The following is a 22,168-nucleotide window of genomic DNA, read 5'->3' as shown; positions in this document are numbered from 1 at the left end:
TGCAGATACTTTGTGCATAGAGTAGTTACATAAACCACTGTACTTTAAGGTGAGACAGTTTTCACAGTGTACAAAATATGTGTGACTACACAGAATTCACAGTAGTCACACACAGCGATTCTGGGAGAGGAGAAGGGGGAGTGTTTCAAGGTGATTAGAAGAAGAGTTTGCCTTATGTTTAAACACTTCCTTGAAGTCAGACAAGTCAAAGCAGAATGATGCAAAACAGGATGTGTACAAATCTGGATTTAACTTTTAGTCAATTTTTTATCTGATTAGTGTTCAGAGCTATCCTCCATTCCTGTGGTGCAGTGGACTCTGCCGTTTCCCTGACCTTGCTTCCTGTGGTAGTCATAAAATTGAGTTAAATGGTAGCAGTGCTCTAAATGGCATTCCAAAATACTGTATGAATCTATAAAGCAGTAGAAATTTATCAAACTTGCTTGGTCAATAAAACAGGATACAAATAAATAGGGGTTTATTTGGTAACACAGCATTTAAAATCAACTTCAAAAAATACTGCTCAATGAGAAATGCCCATCTTAAGGGCTGGAGCTTGATGGCAGAGATTTCAGAGGGCACTTCTGGAAGTCTTTATTTGAGCCTGTGGTGTGTGTCTGGAGGAGCAGGGCTCTCCTGTCACCTCCTGTCCTTGCTCTGCCCCTCTGCTCCAGCACACCCAGCCTGGCCAAGGGGCAGCCCTGGGGGAACCACACAGGCTGTAGGAATGGGGCTTGCTGGGCTTTTACTGATGTCTCTCCTCCAGCCTTTTCCTGTCTACATGAATAACTTCTGTGAATTACTCAGTGTTGGACAAATGGACTTGCTCTTACCAGAGGAGGTTTCACTTCCACAGCCCAGCCCCTAGGCTGCTGCAGCAGTGGCAGTGCAGCAACACCTCGGAGTGAAATACTCCTTACATTAGAGTAGGCAGGTGAGAGAAAGGGCTTTTTGCAGGTGTGGAAGGAAAATAAGCATATATGCAAATCCTGGAGTGCTTGGATGAGATGATGCCATGCAGGTCCACATTTTCATTAAAAAACTATCTTTTTCAAGTAGTTGTCCATTTTTCTGCATAGGACTCATTCAAAGTGGCAGAGTGAAGGTGATGCTGACCCTCTCCTCTTAGCCAACTTTATTTTTCAAAAGTATGATGCTTGAGCTTGGTGTTTAGTGAAACAAGGACAAACGTGCCCCAAGCATCCCACAGGATAATTTCTGTGTATCTAGGATGTAAGAAAATGCTAAGTAAAAATAGTAGGAGGCAAAATTAAGTTTGTGACTCATTTGAATTACTGGGAAATCCAGAGTCCTTACCCAAACAGGCATTTCTTAGAAAATGTGCTGGAGGTGCTCTGGACTTGCAGGCTGCATCTTGCCTGGTAAATCAAACCAGTAAATATTTTGAATGGTCCTGGCACCGTTTCAGGTCATGCCACCCAACTTTCCCCAGTTTCTTAGCAGAGTAAGCACAAACAAAGAAAAATTAATAAATTCACTCAATAGGCAGTTTTATTAATAATTTGGCTGTAGCCACCTGGTTTTAGAGGGTGAGAATTCCTTCTGCTTTATCTACCCTAACTTCCTGTCCTGGACCACCAAGGTCCAGGCTCCTGCTCCCAGGATCCAGCTCCTGAGCATTCTGCTCCTGCTTCAGAGCACCTTTCACCCATCCCTGTGGTGCCACAGGCTGTTTGCCAGCTGAGCATGGGCTGGTTCTGGATAAGTACAATGGATTGTCTCCCCCTGGTAAATTGATTATGTCCCAGAGCCTGTATGTTATAAAGAAGCCAAAGATAACCACAGCCTTGCCTAATGGGCTGGAGAGTATTTGATTTGCAGTCCCAGGCTGTACATCATCTCAAGTGTCCCGATTTCTTTCTGGAATAACTATACTGTCTTCAATGGCTTTTTTTTCCCCCCATGTAATGTAGAGGATAATCAGGCCTGTCTTTCCTACACACTTCTACCCTTTTTTCTGTTTTAAGATTTTCCTTTTTCTTTTGCAGCATCTCTGTTATCACGTTTCAGATTTGACACATTCTTCTATTGTGTGTTCTCTGAATGCTCAGCAGCTAACACTGCAATCTGGCTTGCTGATCCTTTCATTTTCCTCCAGAGTGCTGCACTGGAAGGAAAAAATACATTTTTAAAAGTTTTTAACTGGAAAGTTTTGGGGTTTTTTTTTGCAGGATAAATCTTATACCAGGGCCTCTGAAAGGGAATAGAAATTTTGTGTAAATAAGCAACTGTGGTAGATGATGTTTGTCAGTTCTTGTAGGACCATGTTGCCTGTGAGCAGGAACAGGTTGCAGTTTATTCTCTGAAGTCTGTAAGGTATATAAAAGCATTCTTCCTACTGCTTTCTTGTTAGCACATCTGTTCCTCCTGCACACCAGTCTCACAGGATGGGGAAGGGAAGAGGGACAGGGATGCTGTGTTGCTTCCTTTCTCCTCTGTGTGTGCAGGGAAGCTGTGCTGTGCTTGGCTCTGTGGGCAGAGCAGGGCTGTGTCCTGCCCAAACCACCAACATCTTACCTCCAAGATCTCTGTTCTTCCTGCACTGTGTGTTTGTGCTTCACCTTTGGGAAGGCTTTGAGGCTGACTGCAGCCATCTGAGGTTTTTCCCTGGCAAGCCCACACAGACTTGGCTGCTTTGAGACAGGACAGATTTGCTTTGCTGGGGACAGATGGACAAAAAGTCTCAAATCTCAAATCCTCTTTCCTCTGCCTGTAGCCCTGTGGAGACCCTCGTAGGGATGTTGCTAAGAGGAATATTCAGATTGGACTGATAGTTTTGCTTGTTCTATTGTGATATAAACTATAAGACAAGTTTGGGTAGAGCAGGCTGGAGCTCTCCTAGGGCTGTGCTGCTCCAGTTTTCTTAAGGGCACAAGTGAGAGGTGTCACACCAAACAGCCTCGTGGGTGTGTGTGACATGTGAGGGCAAGGAGATCCATGGAAGGCCTGTGTGCTGAGCTGCAGCAAGTCAGACATTAAAAATGTGATTTGGATTGGCTGGACAAGAGGCCCAATTTCATTTCTCTCAACAGAGAAAAAGCTCTGGCTCCAGGGATGGGAGCCTTCTATCCAAGATATTTTCTTTCTCTTGTAATTTCATGCACAACAGAGATCTAAATTTTTACAGTTCTCTAAACCACTAGAAAAAGACAATCTGAGTGATTTAATGCACACCAGCAAGGCATGATAAAGGACTGAGACAGCTTACCTGACTTCTTTGTTCTGTGGTTTTTTTGCTGTGATATGTTCTAAGCTGTCAGTGTTGCTCCTCTACTTAAATTCAGTTGGGGCATTCCTGCAGCTCTTCTCCTTCCAGTTCAGGTTTGCAGCTTTCAGTTTTTATCACTTGTATTCTTAGCAAACAACCAAACCAAGACTAAAGAAGGGAGACTGTAAAAGGATGTTCCTAAAAGTTAAATCCCTCAAAGAAACAAAATTAATTTGGAGGATGAGAGAAAATAGCTTTTGAATGGGAGAAAATCAAATTTAGTGTAAATGGCTTATCCAAAGGAGAAAATCCATGAGGTCTTCTCTAGCTTTGTTGACCAGTTTCTGTACTTCTTACTAAAGACAAACAAATGATATTTTATTGATGGTTGTTTGGGATGGCTGCATTCTGAACAAGCACAGATTTTGACCAGAGCAATAGTTTTTTTAAATTTTTAATCTTTCATACAGATAAAACCCTGCTGAATTTCAGTGCAGTTTTTATTTTTCTTTTTTCCTGTCCAGCTGACATAGTTGCAGGCTTCTTGATGATTCCAGCATTTTCCTTTTATATAGGATGGCTGTTGTTTTGCAGAACCACATTCTGGCAGCCACTCAAGAGATCTCAGAAAGGGCTGATCTTGCTCTACAAAGTGAGAACAGCTCAACATCATCCTGATAAAACTCACTTTTGGTATTGGGATTACATGCTTAGCTTGGCTGATGACAATCACTGTTTTTCCCCCCATCAAGAGTTGCCTGGCTTGGGGAGCCAAGGAGCCTCCATGCAGGTTGGGGGCTTTTCCTTGGTCCCACTGAGAGCAGCAGAGGTGCTGGTTTGAGGTGGGCTGCACTGGAGCCCTAAGGACCAGCACCCCCCATTTTCTGGTACTGCTGCTCTCAACACCCCCCTCGTCTTCAGCAGTGCACTGGGGAGAATATTCCCATGTTGGAGACATACTGATCTTCCCCACTGCTTAGAAAAGAACAAGGGAAAGATGAAAAGGTAAAATTTGCTACATTGGTGCCTTTCTGACAGCATGGGCAAAAGAAACTTGGATTTTACCATTTTTCAGCTTCCCAAGTGGAGTTCATTCTGGCTTTTTGGGAAGGAAAAATGCCTCAAAATGGAGTGATTTGCTGGAAGAGGTTTTGCTGCAGTGGCTCACAGCACAAGGTGCCAGTGGCTGGCTATTTACATCAAATAGGAGAAATGAGATGGGGCTGAATGTATTTTTGGAAGCAAAACAATGTACACATATAAATTTATCTTATATAGGGAAATTATTTCATACATCTCCCTCTGTACTGTGTGATAGCAGTATGTATAGTAACATGGGAATTTGAGCATGGAAATTCTGTGTATTGTGACCCCCAAGAACAAAATAAAGAACTGCAGCTCCTAGTTAACCTCACTGGAAAGCACTTGGGTGTGAAGCTAAAACATACATAAGGGTTGCCTAGCAAGCTCTTCCAAATTTCAGCTTCTTTTTGGAGGTCTGAGTCAACCCCATTGCTCTGCAGGCATTGTTAACTAAGAATTTTGTTTGCTTCTTTGAGGGCTTTAGAAGTTAATTAAGGATAAATCAATGCTTGAGCCTTCTGTGAGTGCTGGTCACTCCATCGCCAAAGGGATGCAGAAATGGAGGGAGCAAGGAAAAAATGACAAGAATGATTAAGGGCATGGAAAATTCATATGAAGAGAGATTGAAAAGACAGATTATTTCTTCTAAAACAGTAACAAGAAGTAGTATAGAAAATAAAATAAATATATAAAATGAGAAACTGAAGAAAAGAGTGAAACATTTATTCTGTCTTTGGCCACCAGGACAAAGATTTTCAGTTACATTAAGTATGTAAAATAAAAGACTAATAGAAGAAAAGCTATCAGCAGAATACAACTGCAGCAAGCAACACTTTCTGCAGAATGTTGTTGATGCACAAGTTGTTAGCAGGAATATCAAAAACTAAAGGAGCCACGTGAGAAAAAAAATTCTGTGATAAAAGAGCTAATAATGTTTTAGAAGATGCCTGTAGCTTCATGCAGGTCTTAAGATAATCCAAATATGAGTGTGACCATTTAAGAAATGGGCCTACTTAGAACTTGTCCTCTTGTGCTGTTCCTGTGGCACATCTTGCAGACAAACTGGTGCTTGGTGGAGAGGTCCAAGGGAGAGAAGTGACTCCCTGTGTTTGCATGGCTTGGGAAAAGAAAATGCAGAACCTCAGTAATGGCCAGGGAAATCCTTTTATTTGAATGAACACACACATTAAACCCTTGCTGCTGCTGCAGGGTATTTAGTGGAACTAAATATTTAGGATATTTAGGTGCCATGGGACAGGTCAGGGACAGTGGAGAGGGCTGCAGGTCTCTTCTGTCCAGGCACTCTCAGGGCACAGCCCTGATCCAGCTGTACACAGCTGTACAGAGAGACATGGCAGAGCCCAAGAAAAATTGTGCATTTTTGCTGCTGTTGCTGTCCTCTCCAAAATATGAGGTTTCTGTATGTCTGACCATCAGTACCACATATTAAATCCCTGTTAGTTTGTCCAGTATCTCCTATGACACCAATACAGTGAAAGTATAGAAATATTGACCATTTTTTAATCCTTGAAGAAACTTTTGTGATGTGTGATAGAAAAAATGTCTGTACTCAGAGATGTGAGGAAACTCATACATACTATTTGTTCCCATAGTTTAATAGGGTTTCTCTGTATTACCAAAGATTTGGCTCTTAATAACCTACTGTGACTTAGTAGCAACTTTGTTCTTTATAGATCCTTTTTTAACACTTGTGCACTAAATTTGCATTTGGTCTTCCCAGCAGAGCTGATGAGGGATTTTAATTTTTTTCGGTAGAGAGTGGGTGAAAAGCAGTGAGTTTAGTTTTCATATCAGGAGGGGGTAATGACTGGCAATTTTGACTATCATGATAGATGATATTATTAAAAAAAGTTTGTCGCTGATGGCCATCTTTGGTAAATACTTCCTTTATCCTTGCATCGCCTCTGGTGTATGTCTGCCTTCTGTGGAGAAAAAAAATAAAGTATTTGGGGATTTTTAGAAGTTTTAGGATTTCTTTTCCCATTTCACTGACTGCTTTTAGAAACTCTGTTACCATGAATGCAGTTACACAGATTTAGGGAGAAGCAATATTAGTCTTTGCAGTGTGGTAGAATAACATTTTTAGACATAAACTAGTGGCTATTTTGTTTCTCTCCAGGCTGGAAGTGCTCACTGAGTCCTACTGGCTGCTGGGAATTCTTATTTCTAGCAGAAATGATCTTCCATTTTCAGTCCTGCAGGGCAATAAAATAGTGGACTACACAGCCTTAATGTATAGCTTTGCTGAGAAACTACAGCTGTCTTGGGACTGCATTTTTTGCCTACTTTGGGCCCCAGGCAACTATAAATGCTGGGAGTGAGAAAGGAAACATTTGTGGCAGTTATCTTTAAGAGCACTGGCATCTGCTGGAAGCTGGTCAGGCTTTGGGTGGGTTAGACAAAGGCAAAACACACGATGGATTTACATGTGGTTCTGCGTGGCCTTTCAGGTTAATTCAATTGTTGCTATGGTTTATTTGTAACCCATACTGGGCTCTGTGGCTCTACTGTGCTAGTGAGGAATTTTCTGTGCCAATTCATATTAAGGAGCAGCTGTGCCCTCATGAGCATGTATTGGAGTTAGTTAAGATGCACAAAACATGGCAAAGGTGAAGTTTGTTATTTTTTATCTCTCTGGTTACTCCTTTAAGAAATCTTTCCTCTTCCAGATTTATACTTGCCATATACTCATATACTTGTAAAGCATTACATGCAGGCACAGCTGAAATGTGGGAAATGCAATTTAGAAACCAGCACTGGTTGAAATCACTTTTTTTGTGTCAGGTAGGTCAGTGTGATATACCATCACTTCCAGAATTGCAGTTGTCTGAACTGCAAGGCCAGTAAAACTCTGACAACCTGAGAAAAAAAAAATTGGGTGCTTTTACACCAGTAGATCTCAGGTGACTTCAGGTGCACATTTTACAGATATATCCTATTCTAAGCACACACTGATTTCCTTGGAGTCATCCAGGAAATTTTAAATTCTTTAAATTCTTTGGGAAGCTACCATGATGTCATCATACTCTTCCAAATCAGCCTAAAGAATCACAGCCTTTCATTGTGTATCTCCTGTTTGTGAAGACCAGGATGCTGGAGTCCTGTTTATTCGGCACTGTTTCACAAAACTTTTAGAAATAAGGGCTCTAAACTGTCATACTCATGCAGTCCCACTCAGTGGTCTTTTGTGGTTTTGTATAGAAAAACATTCCCCAGCTGAGTAACCTAAACATGGTCTTCAATTTTACTGACCCTCTGGAAAGCAGTATTATCCCCAAAAATACCTGTGCTTTCCTGGCATGGATAGCAGGGCAATATTATCATTATTTCAGAGAAATGTCATTAGACCTATGCTGTCATGTCTTCCTTGGCAATGTGAGCCTTGTAGGAGATATCTGCCTCCTTCAGGAGCTTCTGGACTATTCAGATTGCTTCTTCATTGATGAGAGGTTGCTGAAAGAATAAAAGTAAAACTATTTTCTCAAGCTGTATTGCATAGGCAGGATCTTTGGTTCTGTGCAATTTTTATGTCTGCTGAACACCTGGATATGTGTACAAGACCACGATGGCTTCTCATTCAATTTGGTAGGATAAGACTGTGCAAATGTGTGAATTTAGAGGGAATACAACAAAGAAATCAAAGAAATTAAAAAAAAAAAAGGAAAATTCATTTTTCATTTAAAGTTAGCCATGGTTTCTTTGCCTTTCCCTTTCTTCATGACCTCGACTTTTTTGGGGAAAGGGGAATGATAATGACATGAGTCATCACCAGGAAACACACACGATGCTAAAATAATTGAAATTTTAGGTTTCACAGGCCACAATCAAAATTGAGGTTTTGTTAGGAGAATGATTCTCAAGCCTGTATTTGGCTGTGATGCTGTCAAAAAGAAACAGCATCCCTGGGTTTTAGATCATTTAAAAATCAAGCAAAGTAATCCCCCCTGTCCCAAGGTTCAGAGTTATAGTCAGATATAGAGAGTGTGGTACAAGAGGGCAGATAGTGAACTGAACTGGACACATGAAGGCTGCATTGACAGTCAAAGAAATTTATTTTGCTTTCTTCTTTTTTCTTTCCTTTTTTTTTTTTTTTTTTTGTTTCTCTTCCTCCCAAGATCTATCACATTCAAGTCTAGATAAAAACGAATTGTCCAGAGTGTGGATGTGTAATGTTATGTTTGATGCTGTGTCTTTCAAAATCTTACTCTCAGTCATTTTTTCAATATATCCCTTTATCCCTTTTCTGAAGGGACACAGATATCAGATATAGTTGCTTTTTCTGAGAAGGATAGAAAATATACATGCAAATATTCCTTGTAGGTAAGCAGCTCTTTTATTCCTGGACAAAAAGTAGGCTAAAATCAAGCTAAAGCTTGAAAATGTGTTTCAATAACTCAAAAATAAATGATAATAAAGCTGTAATTATCCCCAAAGCTACAAATACAGTAAATAAGTTAAAGTTAAATTTATAACACCTGAAAGCTTATCAAGTATGCAAAAGCAAAACAAAGGCAGCCAAATGACTTTAGCTTCACCCTGTAGTAACACTAAGCAAATTTAGTTAGAGAATAATGATGTTTATAGTCCTAGATCCATTTGTTAAAAAAAAGAGCTTATCTTATTTTTTTCATTTTTTAAATCTCATTGTCTTATGCATGCATCCACTGCAGAACAGTGAAATCCAGGTTGTATGTGCAGACCTCCTGTGAATAATACCTCTTGAAAAGGAGAATGAGACTTCTGTTGAATTAAATGTACTAACGTTGAGGAAAAAAAAAAAGGTGTTTTAAAGGTCTTATTCCTCCATACCTAGCATATAGATTACATATATTCTTAATCTTCATTATGCATTTGATTAAAAGGTGTAGTCTTGAATAATTTAGAATTGTCAGCATTTTAATTTAAAATATCTGAGAAATATGTTCATTCCACAAAAAAATTAACACAGTGTTCTTGTGATCATGCCTGCTTAAGCAGATTTGTTTCTTGATTGATAGACTATTAGGCAGGTCAGGTTGGAAGGGTTTGGTGTACACTCAGCTATCACTTTTAATAAACAGTAATTTCTTTGTTTAGTGTCTCTGCATTTTCTTAATAATTATCCATGGAAAGCTTTATTCTTTCTTATATTTTGCTAATTCTAGAATAATTTTGTCACACTTATTTCTGGACTAACTCAAGTGGTTTCTATTTTAATTTGCTAAACAAAAAATTCTTTAAAATGTGGAAATATTAGCCCTGTTTCCTGGACTTAATTTTTGGTTTGGTGCAAATTTGGGGATCAGTTGCAAAATCTATTTTCATTAATATATAGTCATGAAATTATGTTTCTTTTTCTAAATAAACTGAAAAGTTGACATTTCCCTCAGATCCTAGATCTCCTGTTAGTCAGATCTGAGGTGACAGTGGCTGGGAAAGAAGAGCAGTGTTTTAGATATGAAATTATTTTTGTTTGCTTTGGACTGAACATTTTTCATGCTCCTGGTACCAGCTAGAAGAGAATGATTCATGTGCCATCATCACTGGCTGGACTTCGAATACCTGAAGGCATTGCATAGAGAATTTGCATTAAGTATTTGCAGCATCCTCTCTGGAGGCAGCTTTGAGGGGGAATTGCTCATGTTTAATGACTGCAGAGCTCAGGTGAGCACTAGCCATGTTCTTAAGTGGGATGCTCCAGTCAGCTCTCCTGCCTGTACTGTGTCACCTGAGCTTCTCAAATTCCATTTTTGCAAGTAAATCAAGAGAAAAGATTCAATATTACTCATTAGCCTCAGTTACTTCTGATTTTAGTTCTATGGTTACCTATACTCATAATCCTTACCATGGCATATACATATATTTCTCTCTAAAACATTTCAGTAAACACTGTAGCTTCAATGGATTTTCCAATTTCCTTAAGTGGATTTTCCAGTAGATGACAGATGAAGATTTCTCTGAGCTCTCTTTTGCTGCCTTGCCCTTCTGTGACACCAGTGGGTGCTGAGTATCACAAAGCCACGTGGCAGAAATCACAGCGCCTGCACTGGCTGGTGACGTGGCCTAACACTTCTGCTGGTAAGCAAGGCACACCTCCAAACCAGCCTGGACAGGTATCTGTGGGCTCCATTTCTGGACAGACTCGATGCCTCCTTGTTTGAGAGGAGAGTTTTTTACCTCTTCAGGTTCAGAGACTCACCTAACAAAACATGGTGGCAAGACTGGCTCTCAGTTTTGTCAATTAAAGAAATACAGCAAGTCTCTTCATGCTCTTCTTTAAATGTGGATAAGCTGCGTTTATGCTGCAGAGTGCTTCATTCACAAGTGGAGTGCATGGATTTGAAAATCTATTTGTTGTACCTGAGGAAATAGTTGCACTTCATGCTTCTCCCTGTCTCTGTGTGGACAGCCAAGTATTAGGAATATTTTAGAACCTCATTGTGAAGAGGATTGAGGGGTTTCCAAGAATACTGTTTATGGTTTGTTTAAGGTTATCAATTGTGTGTCAAATAAAAAGCTCACTGCAGATGATCATGGTGCAGTACTTTGAACTCATTTAACTCAACATTATTTACAGAATATTTATCTTGGTTATGGCAGTTTTTGTCATGCAGCGATATTACTTCTCCATTATATACTGCATGTGACCGCCATATAAGTTTGATAATAAATGTTGGGAAATAAAAAACATAGTAAGTGCCTCAGTATGATAGCAATTCCCATGTGATGGGAAATAATGTCATAAACTTCAAATTACCTTTTAAATAAATGTTTATGTCCAACCCATCCATTAGATCATAGCCTGAAGGTCAGGAAGATCGTTTCTTCATCTTTCACTGTATGCATTATGGTTGCTTTTTTAGGTGTAAATGATGTTTTTAAATGAAGAATGGCACTCAAACTATACACAAACAATGGCTAGACATTACTGAGTCTCAGCATGGCAGAAATAGCCTCAGCCACTCTGCTAAATATAGAAATGCAGCAGTAAATTGAATTCATTCTTAGAAAATATTTTTAATGGCTGAGACAATACAGAAATACAGTTTGTGTCATTCTCACAGTATGAAGCTTTGACATTTTAGTCAAGTTTGAATTCTAGTTGTGGTTTGGTAAATGGCTGATTTGCAAAATGCTTGTCAGAGTAAATATTTTGGAGAGGAAGACAGAGCATACCTGAGCATGCAGAGAAGTGCACAGGTGACAGATATTGTACTTACGAGGGTCTGAACCATCCAGGGCTTTGTGCATTTGTGAAAAGATGCCCGCTCAGTAAGTTCCATGGGATGGTGTGAAACGCCCCACACTGTGAGACCCCACTGTTCCCAATGCCTTTTGTAGGAGGGGAACGCTGATGACCCATCTCAAGGCCAGATTCCACATAAAGACATTTACCTGCTTTGAGCTGGATGTCCCTTGTCCGTATGTCCTGGAGGAACCCATGTGGCTCCCCAGAACACCCTGTGCACCAAAGCTTTTACATGTGGTGGTCTTGAACATGTTATCCCTGCAGTGCCAGGCTAGAAACCCAAGTGGGAGCTGGAATGGCTGGGCTGGCAGAGAGGTGGCTTTGGAGACACAGAAGCTGGAGCTGTGCTGAGGTGGCTGATGTGTGTGTGGGGATGGGGCAGGTTCCTCAGCCAGGGCTGGGCTGGCTGGGAGAGGGGGAAGAAAGAGCTGTCAAGGGCTGTCAGACTGATCTGGAAATAAATTCAAACCAAAAACTTCTGTTTACAGGCAGGGGAAAACCCATTGTCATGGAGATTTTAAACTCCAATCAAGAAATTCAGGGGCGTTTTTGCTTCAGCTATGATTTGACCTTCCTGTTTATATTTAACATTTTTTGCAGCAGAGTGCAGTGACGTGGTTGCTTTGTTTGAGGTATTTGACAGTTACAGCAGTTCTGGGAATTATTGCTTTGGCTCTACATATGTCAGGAAAGAAATACGTTAATATTTGAGATAAGGTATAGGTTTTTTAAACATATTTAAATTTGTTATGCTTCTCAACTTCACCTTCTTCCACAAGGTCCATGAACATGTTAAACTTCATTATAAAACATTTCTTAGTAACATATTAAATAATTATGTACAAAAAGATCTTTTGGTTAAAGGTTAATCTGTTCTATAACCAATTGTCTATAATATTGTTTCTTTTGTCATTATAATTCATGTACAAATGGTACATTAATTTCTTAGAGATCGCTTGATCTCAATTCTTTTAGTTAACAGAGGTCTATAATCCTTTCCACAGCAACCACTTGTAAAAGCAGAGGATTATGACTTGAGGCAGGATATGAACAGCAGGAACAGATCAACTTAAAAACAAAGATCCTGTTTGAGTACAAATGCTATTGTTAGCACAGAGTTGGGGTGAGTCAAGTGGCAGGATGTCTATTAGAATATAATAAATTCATATCAACGCCACACGGCATGCTAGCCAGAAGACAGATCCTTCTAGCAATTATGTGACAAACTTCTTTTTTTTATACCTTTACTTATTATACTTTTGCTTAGTCCAATAAACCATTCCCTCTAGGAATGGCTGATGTCTAAACATCTGAGCAGCTTTTTGGGTTTTTTGTCAGTTTATTTTCCTGTCTAAAAAGCTTCCGCTCTGTTATACTTTTTCCCAAAATCTGCTAAAAGCAGGGATTTGAAATTACACTACTGCAGGGTCATTCTGAGGTTAGTAATAGACATTGAGGACTATTGCTAGCCTTTCTTATAAAGTGTGTGATCCTCCAGAGAAAAGGAGGAAAAGAGGTTTTTTCTTTGTTCCTATATATAAAAATAAGAGACACACTGACATTTTTTCCTTTATTAAAAAATAAAGTCTTGGGTTTAATACTGATAGTTTAACTGACCTATCTAACACCAATATATTGTGACTCAATTCAGCATATTTTTGAAGTTTAATTTATTTTTCTAATATTTTTCATGTTAAGGTTAGTAGGAAGCTAAAAAGTACCAAGTGACAGAATAGATACCACTCAAGTGTGGAAAACACCTACTTTTGGTAAAAATTAGAAAAACTCTTTCATGGCCTAGACAAAATCAATAAATATACAAAAACACAATGATGGAGTCAGGTAGCAGTTTCACTTGTGACAGTCTTCTGTACAGTTATTCCAACAACTGACACCACATAGAATTAGTAATCTTTGCTTCCCAAGCTTCTGTTGACTGTATTTTTGTAATAGACAGTGAAATATATCCTGTCTATAAATGATACAAATTTTATCTCAGTGTATCTTAATTTGTACATGCATGCATATGTGTATGTATATATGCATATACATCCTGTATTAGATGCTATCAAATAGTAAAAGTCCACATAAGCATCTCTAATGGCAAATAAGACAGAAATTTTGGTAGAAAAGAATATTTGAAGGGGTCTTTAATCATTGTCATGTGGTGACAGGAGGAGACTCTGTACAATGGTTTCAGGGAGTTTGTTTGAATGCTTGCTGCTGCATGGATTGGGATCCCCCTTCAGTCTCCTAGAGTTTGCAAGGTTATAAAAAGCCCCAGACATAGTCTTAAATTATATTTCAAACTCCTGTCTGAAAAAAAGATTTTATTGCAGCTGATAAAGAATGGTTTTCAGATCATCCTACTGATGGCACTTGGGCTGCAATTAAATTATCAATGAATAAGAAAACAAAAGCCATGGCATTCCAATGGTATGAATTTTTCAGCCTGTATTATTTTGTTAGCCTGTAGCAAAAGATTGAGCTCTTAGTACTCATCTGTGCAGAATGAGTAATCTGAGACAAATGTGTACCCACACTGGGTGTGCAATTTGGCCACATCTTATAGACTTGCCAAGGGGCCTCGCAGCCAAGGACCCCTCATGGGCAGTAGTCATATGTTAAAAATGATCATTTTATTACAATATCTGTGATTTCACCACCACAACTGATTCTAACAGCATTACAACATGACAGTGTGACTGTGGGTCTGCTCATCCTATAAGAATCAGAATTTTATATTATCAGGAGTTGGTTTTACCAGCAGGATTTTCTGCTACCTAACCAGAATTCTGTATATTTGCACGAATTCTATGCATAAGAGCAACTGAAAATACGTATTCCCAGTGCTATCTATATTGGTGTTTCAACATGACTTGCATTAGTGTGTGTGATAGCTTGAATTTTCTTTCTTCGCCAAAGCTGCTTAAACAATACAATGACAGATTTCTGCTTTTATTCTTCGTTAATGTCATTCTTCATCCTCTCTGCCCCACATCAGGGAGGAAGTGTTGCGAGTTTGCTATTTTAATGAAGAGAAATGAGGCATCTATCAAGGAGGATTTACATTGGAGAGCACATCAATTCAGCTGCCTTGAGCTTGCTGAGTTTGCATATCCAGGGCCAAGCAGTGCTCTCAATTACTCCCGTGCAACCCCATTAACTTCAGGAGGTTGTGTGGTTCAAAAGTGGCTTTGCAGAATGTGGGGGAGAAAAGAAAAGTTATATTTGCTGGAGAAGTCAAGCTCCAAAATATGATTTTTGGTTATCTATATGGAGATGTGCATGCAGTCATAATTGCACTTTTGAAAGGTTAGGGCAGTGATCGTGTAGTAATTTCATTGAACGTCCCTTTGTAGCTGTGCTTAACAGAACAGACAGCCACCCAAAAATTACTGCAGTGAGGGGGGAAACACTTCCAGCCCTGGGAACATATTGTAAATCATATGTCTTTAGTAGACTCTGTCCTGTAATTACTCGTAACTGTGGGTTGTTTGCTCCTCTCTCTCTCTCTAGGAGCTATGCCGGCAGCGCATGGCAGTGAAGAGCTCTGACCGCCCCGAGCCCCTGCACTCCTCCCGAATCAACAGCGTCTCCTCCCAGTTCAGTGATGGGCCCATCCCCAGCCCCTCAGCCCGCAGCAGCACCTCATCCTGGTGTGAGGAGCCAGTCCAGTCCAACATGGACATCTCCACCGGTCACATGATCCTGGTAAGGCACTTTCATCTCCGTGGCACCAGAAATTTCGACAGAATTTCAGGCACCTGCTCAGCTTTTGGAAAGAGAGAGCTTTAAATGACAGGGAAGATGCGTTTTCACAGGTGGAAAATATTCCTGAGCTTCACTGATAATCTTAACTTTGTACAATTAAAACAGGCATTTTTATTTCCTTTTTGTTTTTCATTATATTTTTGTTTTTCTTCTCTTGGGAACATTCTTTTAACGTGAACATATGAATTGTTTGCATGCTTGCTTTTAAGAAAAAAAAGCCCTGTGGTGTCCTCTTGTCCTGTTAATTTATGTTTAGCTCAGCTTGGACAACTGAAGAAAGCTGCCAAATTTCTGATCAGCTCACTGCTTTCTCTCATGTCTTTCCAGTGTGTGGAGGTATCTGAGCTGAGAAGGCAACAGAAGATTAGTGATATGGAGCAATTTATTTCTGTCACCTTAGAAAAGGGATCTGAATTTTAAGTCTTGCCTGGATTTTTTTGTTTTGTCCTTGGATGAATTTCTTCCAAGCTGGATTTCTCGTGTTTGAAATGATCCAAATATATTCTATTGATGGAGTCTATGTTGGAAATCTTGGGTTACTTCCAAGCACAGCTTGACACCAGTATCAGTGTAGAAGATGGACACATTAGGAGTTTTTTGTGTGTAAGAGTCAGAGTCCAGTGGTTGGGACTGGTGGAGCTTGTTTCTGTCCTGCTGGGAGAGCTGTAGAGTAATCCTCTACTTTTTGTGCCTTATTTTCATCTTTCTTTAAATATTTACTTTCTCTCTAGAGTGCATTGACATTTTCTGAGTAGAAGTTAGGTTGTGGTGAAGAATTTGACCAAAAGTTGTGTTATTTTGCTTGTATATTTGACTTCTGTTTTTACCTAAAGTAAGCATCCTTTCCAGTTGATAGTTTGCCGTGTTTTTGGAAACTTCTCTCCATCGTGCCATACTTTTAGGTCATAATTTTTTAACTTCTTTCTTTTTCTGGACTTATATTTGAAGGTACTATCTTCTGAGGTATTTTCCAAGTTCTTACAAGACAACCTCACGTAATGGTGGAAGGAATAAAGGCAGGCAAAACCCAAAAACCAAATTTGACCTCAGCCAAGTTGCTGACCTTCTTCAGGCTTGATCCAGTCAGCTATAAAACTGAGCAAAAGCCGGGTAGGATTTTAAACCAGATGCTTCCTCAGAGTTTATGATCCTGGGTAAATACATTGCTGCCATCCCCCTCCAAAAGTAATTAATTAATTATTATGTTAATATCTGGTAGACAAGTGCAGTTTGAAAGGGTTGTTACCATGACAGAAAACAATTTGTTACGGTTTTGACTGTTCCACTATTGCCAAACCATAATTAAACTTCACTTGATTTCCTTTCATAGTTAAGTAAAATACTTGGGGCCTGGGGGTGGGAGGATTGGGAACCCCAAACATTTCCAGTTGCCCAATCTCAAAATAAATACAAATTTTGAGGCAAAAAAGGTTCAAAAAGATCTAGGTAATATATTTGTATGGAAATTAGAGCAAGATTTCCTATGTAGTTGGAAGTATTCATTTAACATTTGCAAACAGTTTCAACTACTTCAAATTGAGCAAAATCATTTTCAGTGATATTATTGGGGAACATAAAAAGTCATCTCAAAATCACGCTTAAAGGAGATAAAGTTGCCTAGGGGTACCACTTATTCTGCGTCTGCAAATTTCTGCAAAATTGCAATAAGGAATTGTCTTCATATGGCAGTAAATAAACTTCAAAAAATAGTCAGATTGGTCAAGATCACTGTTATGGTGTTCAGTGTCCATAATTCAGTCAATCCTGTTTAACCCTGGATGAGCTCATGCATATGTTAACTATCTAACAGCAGATGTTATATCTTACATGGTGAGGGTTCAAAGAAGGGTAAAGAAATGCTGTAGGGTTTTAAGAGTGCAAGCCACACAGAAAGCGTAAAAACAGTTAATTTGTTAAGTCTAACCTGAACAAACAAAAATCAGTGATTCAGGGGAGTCTGCCTATGTGCTGTGACATACAGGATGGGGAAAAATTGTTCTTAATGGACTCAGATGATACAATTAGGGAGAAAATATGTGTCAGCATCAAAATATGCATTTATCTTTGCTATCAGGGCAAGCCTAATAGGAGGGTCAGGCAGGCAGTGGGGTGTTTACTTAAGGAAGCAGTTAAACCATAAATACAAGATTTGCTGAAGGCAAAGCTGGGTTAGGTTTACATGGAAGGATCAGCATCCCTCAGCTACTGCGCAGAAGCAGATGATTGGGCTTGATCAGAAATGCTCATGTTTTGTGTCACTGTGGGTCACAATGAAACCAGAGAGCTGACCCAGTTTATGTTCTGCTCAAAATTAAATGCACAGCTCTGTAATGCCTTGTTTACCTGAATTTCTCTCCTTCTGGGGATGCTGTGACTTGTTGGACCTCAGCAACAGAAGCAGCTCAGCAGAGGTGAACTTCTCCTCTCTTTGCCTTGCAGATACCAGTGGAGGAGAGTGAGGAGACAGTTTGCAACTTTTATGCCATTCAATAAAAGACATTTTTCAGTTCTGCTAATTTCCCTCTGCCAAAATCTTCTTCCTTTTAAATTTTTTAGGTATTTTCTTTGAAAAATATCTCAGTGCCCAAAAAAGCCATGACAAATATTAGCAAGGGGCCTAGTAAGAATGGCAAATACCCTTTGCTTTGCAGGGTAAATGCACTTATAAGTCTGCAAATGTGTTTTTGAGCTCCACAATGTGCAGTGAAGGGGTAGTTAGCTGAGCTAAGGCTTCTCAGTCCTTATTGCTAATAGGTGCAAGAATCTCCCTAGAGAAAGTAAAACAATGGATTACTGTATAAAGTGGCAGCAGGAAATAATTTCTTTTGATTCATAAACAGAATAAAACTTTAATGAAAATAGCTTAGAAGTGTGTGACTGCTGAATGATTCCATGTAATCGTATTCAGAGGTAGCATTGGTCAGAAATACTTCTATAAAGCTGTTGAATTTGCTGGAAAATGCTATCAGTCATACCTGCAGTCATATCTAAGTCAGCTCAGCTTAGAGTTTGTTGGAGCTTGGGTTGGCCACAGGTACTGTTTTCTTGGAGTACTTTCCATTTGTTAGCCCATTGTTTATAGTGCTCAAGGTGTGCAGAAAGCAGGAATCTTCCAAGCCCTGTGGCTGTGGGGCAGTCTCCTCACTTAGACTGAAACCAGCCTTCCAAGGGAAAAATCCTGCATTTCTGCCACTTCCCTGTGCAGCCAGGCAGTGCCTCTGCACTGCTGACAGCAGTGTGAGGTGGTTTGAGCTGTTGGCAGGAGGAAGCAGGGAGGGCTCAGGAGGCCCAGAAGGACAGTGATAACAACATTCAGAGGGTTTTTTTTTTCCTTTTCACTGTCTTTTTCATCACATTTCTAACAGGAGGGTGGTGCATATGGCACATTTTGATTCTGTCTTTCTAAAAAATCCAAGCACTTTGGGAACTGTAATTAGAGGAGCATGTTTAATGCAGTCATGGTTGTGGCACTGACTGGCTGGTTTCAGCATGAGCAACAGCTCAGGATGTGTACCCTCATTTTGGTCACCACTGGTTTTGCAAGAAAGCATCATTCAGAAGGTCACAACCAGGGAAAGAGTAGGAACTTAAATTTCCACCCATTTTATTCTCATGTGTGTGTCTATATTGCGGCTGACAAGAGAAGTTCCAATAAAGGGCAACAATTCCTTTTGTAGTCCAGCAAGAAAACCAGAGGGATTTTAAAAGTAATCAGGAGAGATTTAGTCTCCCTAACTTGGGCTCCTATGTTTTAGGCATTTAATGAAGTGTTGCTGTTGATTTGAGTCCATAAACTCCCCCTAGATGAAGTGAGTAGGTGGTTCTAAAGGTCTCCTGAGAATTAGGAGACCTTGATGTTTGCTGCTTACATGAAGGAGTCTCTCTTGTTTGTGCTGTAGCACAAGCTCAGCACCAAGGTGGGTTGGATACTACACCAGCTTCATGTGTTACCATGCTTTTTTTGGTTAGAACAGTTATAATCTTTTATGAGGTTTTAAATGAAGAAGAGTCCTGCAAGAAGGGAATGTATGCTTTTGGTGATAACATTATGAGCTTGTTATCTGAATACCATATAAGAGACGGTATTTGCAGAAGCAGAAGTGATTTTCTGTGTTTTGCAGGTTTTGTTTCCTTGTAAAGACAGATGTGCAAAATTTGGAGCATTATGCATAAATTAGAATTTCAGAAAGTGTGAATTTGCAAAAGGTCTTTTTCAGTATTTTTTGCAAGCTGAAGTCTTAGGTGTCCTCTCCCAGAGGGTATGAAACTGCTTTATGTATTGAAAGCAATAATAATATGTGATTGTTTGTGATGCTGTACTTTTCAGAAAGAGAAGAAATTTTCATACTTGGGCTGAATGAGGTGATGGGAACAGATGAACTGAGCCTGAAATCTACAGCCTTTTATCTAAGAGATATAAGTCTGCTTAATCCCCTTGTCTTTGGCAATATGCCTGTAAAACCAGGAGGACATTCACCACAGAGGAGTGAAGGATGGCCTCATGTGAGAACTTTCTGTCAAAGTCCTGGGACAGGCTGTGTCCCAGAAGGTGACACAATCTTAGCTGGGGACATGGGGTGGGGGCCTGGTGCTGCTAAAATGGGCAAACCCCAGGTGCTGAATTTTGCATCCACTTAATTTTGATGCTGAATCACTGGCTGGATTGCTGTAGGACTGGGAAGGGTAACAGGGAGAGAATAGTTTCCAAGATTGAACCTGGGGGTTTTTGATGATATTGGTATGCTGTACTCTCTGAATAGTAGCTTTTTGATGGTTTCTTAGCAATTTCCCCCTCACTCTTATTTTTTGAAGTGAATTCTTTTTTAGATAAGCTCTCTGGGGTAGCAGCTATAGATTCTTTTTAATTGAATATGGAAGAGTGTAGAACTGAGTGACTGAAGACACATTGCAACAAGAAAAGGTATTTGCTAGGTCCTGCACTACATCTTGCTGAAATTCCTTCATTTTATCCCTAAAGCTGCAATAAAATTGGGAACAAAAGGCAACTAAACACTTCTCTAAATGAAGAGAGAAGCTCCAGCATGTAAGGACATACAGCACTGCGCTACAAGCAGGTGTACTTTCCACCTTGACCTTAATCCATATACACACTGAGCATCTCCTGAGTGAAGCAGCATGCAGTGCACTGCCTGGGGACACAGATGCTGCAGAGGTGATTAATGCTGGCAGGGACAAAGGTGAGGAGTGCAGGTATGGAAAACAAGGTCTTTGTCACAATCATTTGTTTGGTTATTAAATGGATTCTAATATTTTTTTCTTTTTCCCACTGACTCCTTCTGCCAGCATTAATACCTCTTCATGCATCTCAAGAATATAAATACCCTGTTTAAAAAAAGCTTGCCACTGAGAAAATGCAGAAAAAAATCCTCCCTCACATGGGAAGGGAAAAAAGTCAGTGGCAAAGTTAAGCTAAAAGCATAAACTCCTTACACATGTGCTAAGTGGATCTAAATCCCAACTTATCTTTCAGCTGTGCCAGTATAAATAGCTGTAGAAGTCTCACAAAATGAAGTCCCAAGAAAGCTTTGGCCCTAAAGGCCATTTCATCATGAACAGTTGGACAGGAGGAGTCACAAGGGAAAGGGTTGTTATAAATTATGTTACTCTGTGACAGGATAGCCAATATCCCAAAAAGACATAAACACTGTGGATGGGAAAATCTTTACCCATCTCTCCCTGAGTTGACATGCTTTTAGGGACAAGCAGAGCTGGCTGCCTCCTGAAAGATTTTCTACTGATGTAGGGCTTATTCCTTCATTTTACATCTTTTTTTCCCTCCCTAAATGTTTAAGTTGTTTTGAAACATTTGCCTGTGTTTGTCTAAAGCTGGGACTTGAGATACAAGAGCAGAGAAAAGCTGCAAAGAAAAGTGAAAAAAATCTCGTGGCATATGGAAACAGCTCTACTAATAGAGCCATAAATCTAATAAATGGATGTATGTACCACATAGATTATATCAATAAAACTCAGAAAAAATATTCATGAACACGTTACCCTTTGATTCTTCCATTTTATTTGTTTCATAATAAGTTGCTCCCCATTTTCTGTATTAATTTTGTTATATGGGCCTTATGAAATAATGACAATTGCAGAGTCAGTATTAAATTGAGAAAAACATTCCTCTTGAACATGATATGAAATTGATTTCAAAACATTTTTTCCTTAAATTCTTCCATGCCAGTTGTTTTCCCCTAATGTATTCATTATTAGAAATAACTCACCAAATTTCTGTGACTACATCTTACTCTGTCATTTGACTGTAAAGTGTTTATTCCAGCTTTGTTTAAGCTGCTTTGGTTGAACACTTTTATCCAACTTACATCATTCCCTAGGGCTTTTAGTAGAAAGATGAAGAAAACATTTCTCTTAATATTCTAGATTACTGATTTTAAAAGTGTTACATTGAGAGAAATATGTGACACAAAACTAGGTTATGCAACTGTGTGCACCAAGGAAAAAGTAAGGATCATTTTCTTGGCTGAAACAAATCTTGGTGGCTATCTGGACTTTTTTCTGTTTCACCCAGCTTTCTTGCATTTCCAGAGGACATCCAGGTAATGTCAAGGCAAGACAAGTATCAGCTGTAGCAAGTAGCAATAGATGGGGATTTAATGAAAATTATCTGAGTTTTGATAGATCAGGTTGAAGACAAGGAATGTTACTGGACACTCAGCTGCTTCTGAGAGTCTCATGAACTGTGGGGTCTCCTGGAGATGAATATTTATCTGGGACATCTTGTCTTTTGGCTTCAAATGCATCCTCAGAGATGAAGTGCTCTTGCTGTATTTTTCCTATTGTGCACACTCACATCA

The 22,168-nt window shown here is 39.5% G+C and overlaps 1 protein-coding gene across 2 annotated transcripts in view; it reads left to right on the top strand.

The window, feature by feature from the left end:
- The window catches only part of PTPRN2 (protein tyrosine phosphatase receptor type N2), a 634,110-nt gene that overhangs the window by 533,306 nt on the left and 78,636 nt on the right, over window positions 1-22,168 (top strand). For both annotated transcript variants that reach the window (XM_058803508.1, XM_058803499.1), the window contains one exon: window positions 15,081-15,275. In XM_058803508.1, the coding sequence (XP_058659491.1) occupies window positions 15,081-15,275 (195 nt within the window). The remainder of the gene's footprint in view (window positions 1-15,080; window positions 15,276-22,168) is intronic.

This window comes from Ammospiza caudacuta, chromosome 1 (genome assembly GCF_027887145.1).
Source record: "Ammospiza caudacuta isolate bAmmCau1 chromosome 1, bAmmCau1.pri, whole genome shotgun sequence".
Taxonomy (NCBI): Eukaryota; Metazoa; Chordata; class Aves; order Passeriformes; family Passerellidae; genus Ammospiza; species Ammospiza caudacuta.
Note: the sequence above shows the minus strand (reverse complement) of the source record. Positions and strands in the feature narration are given on the sequence as shown.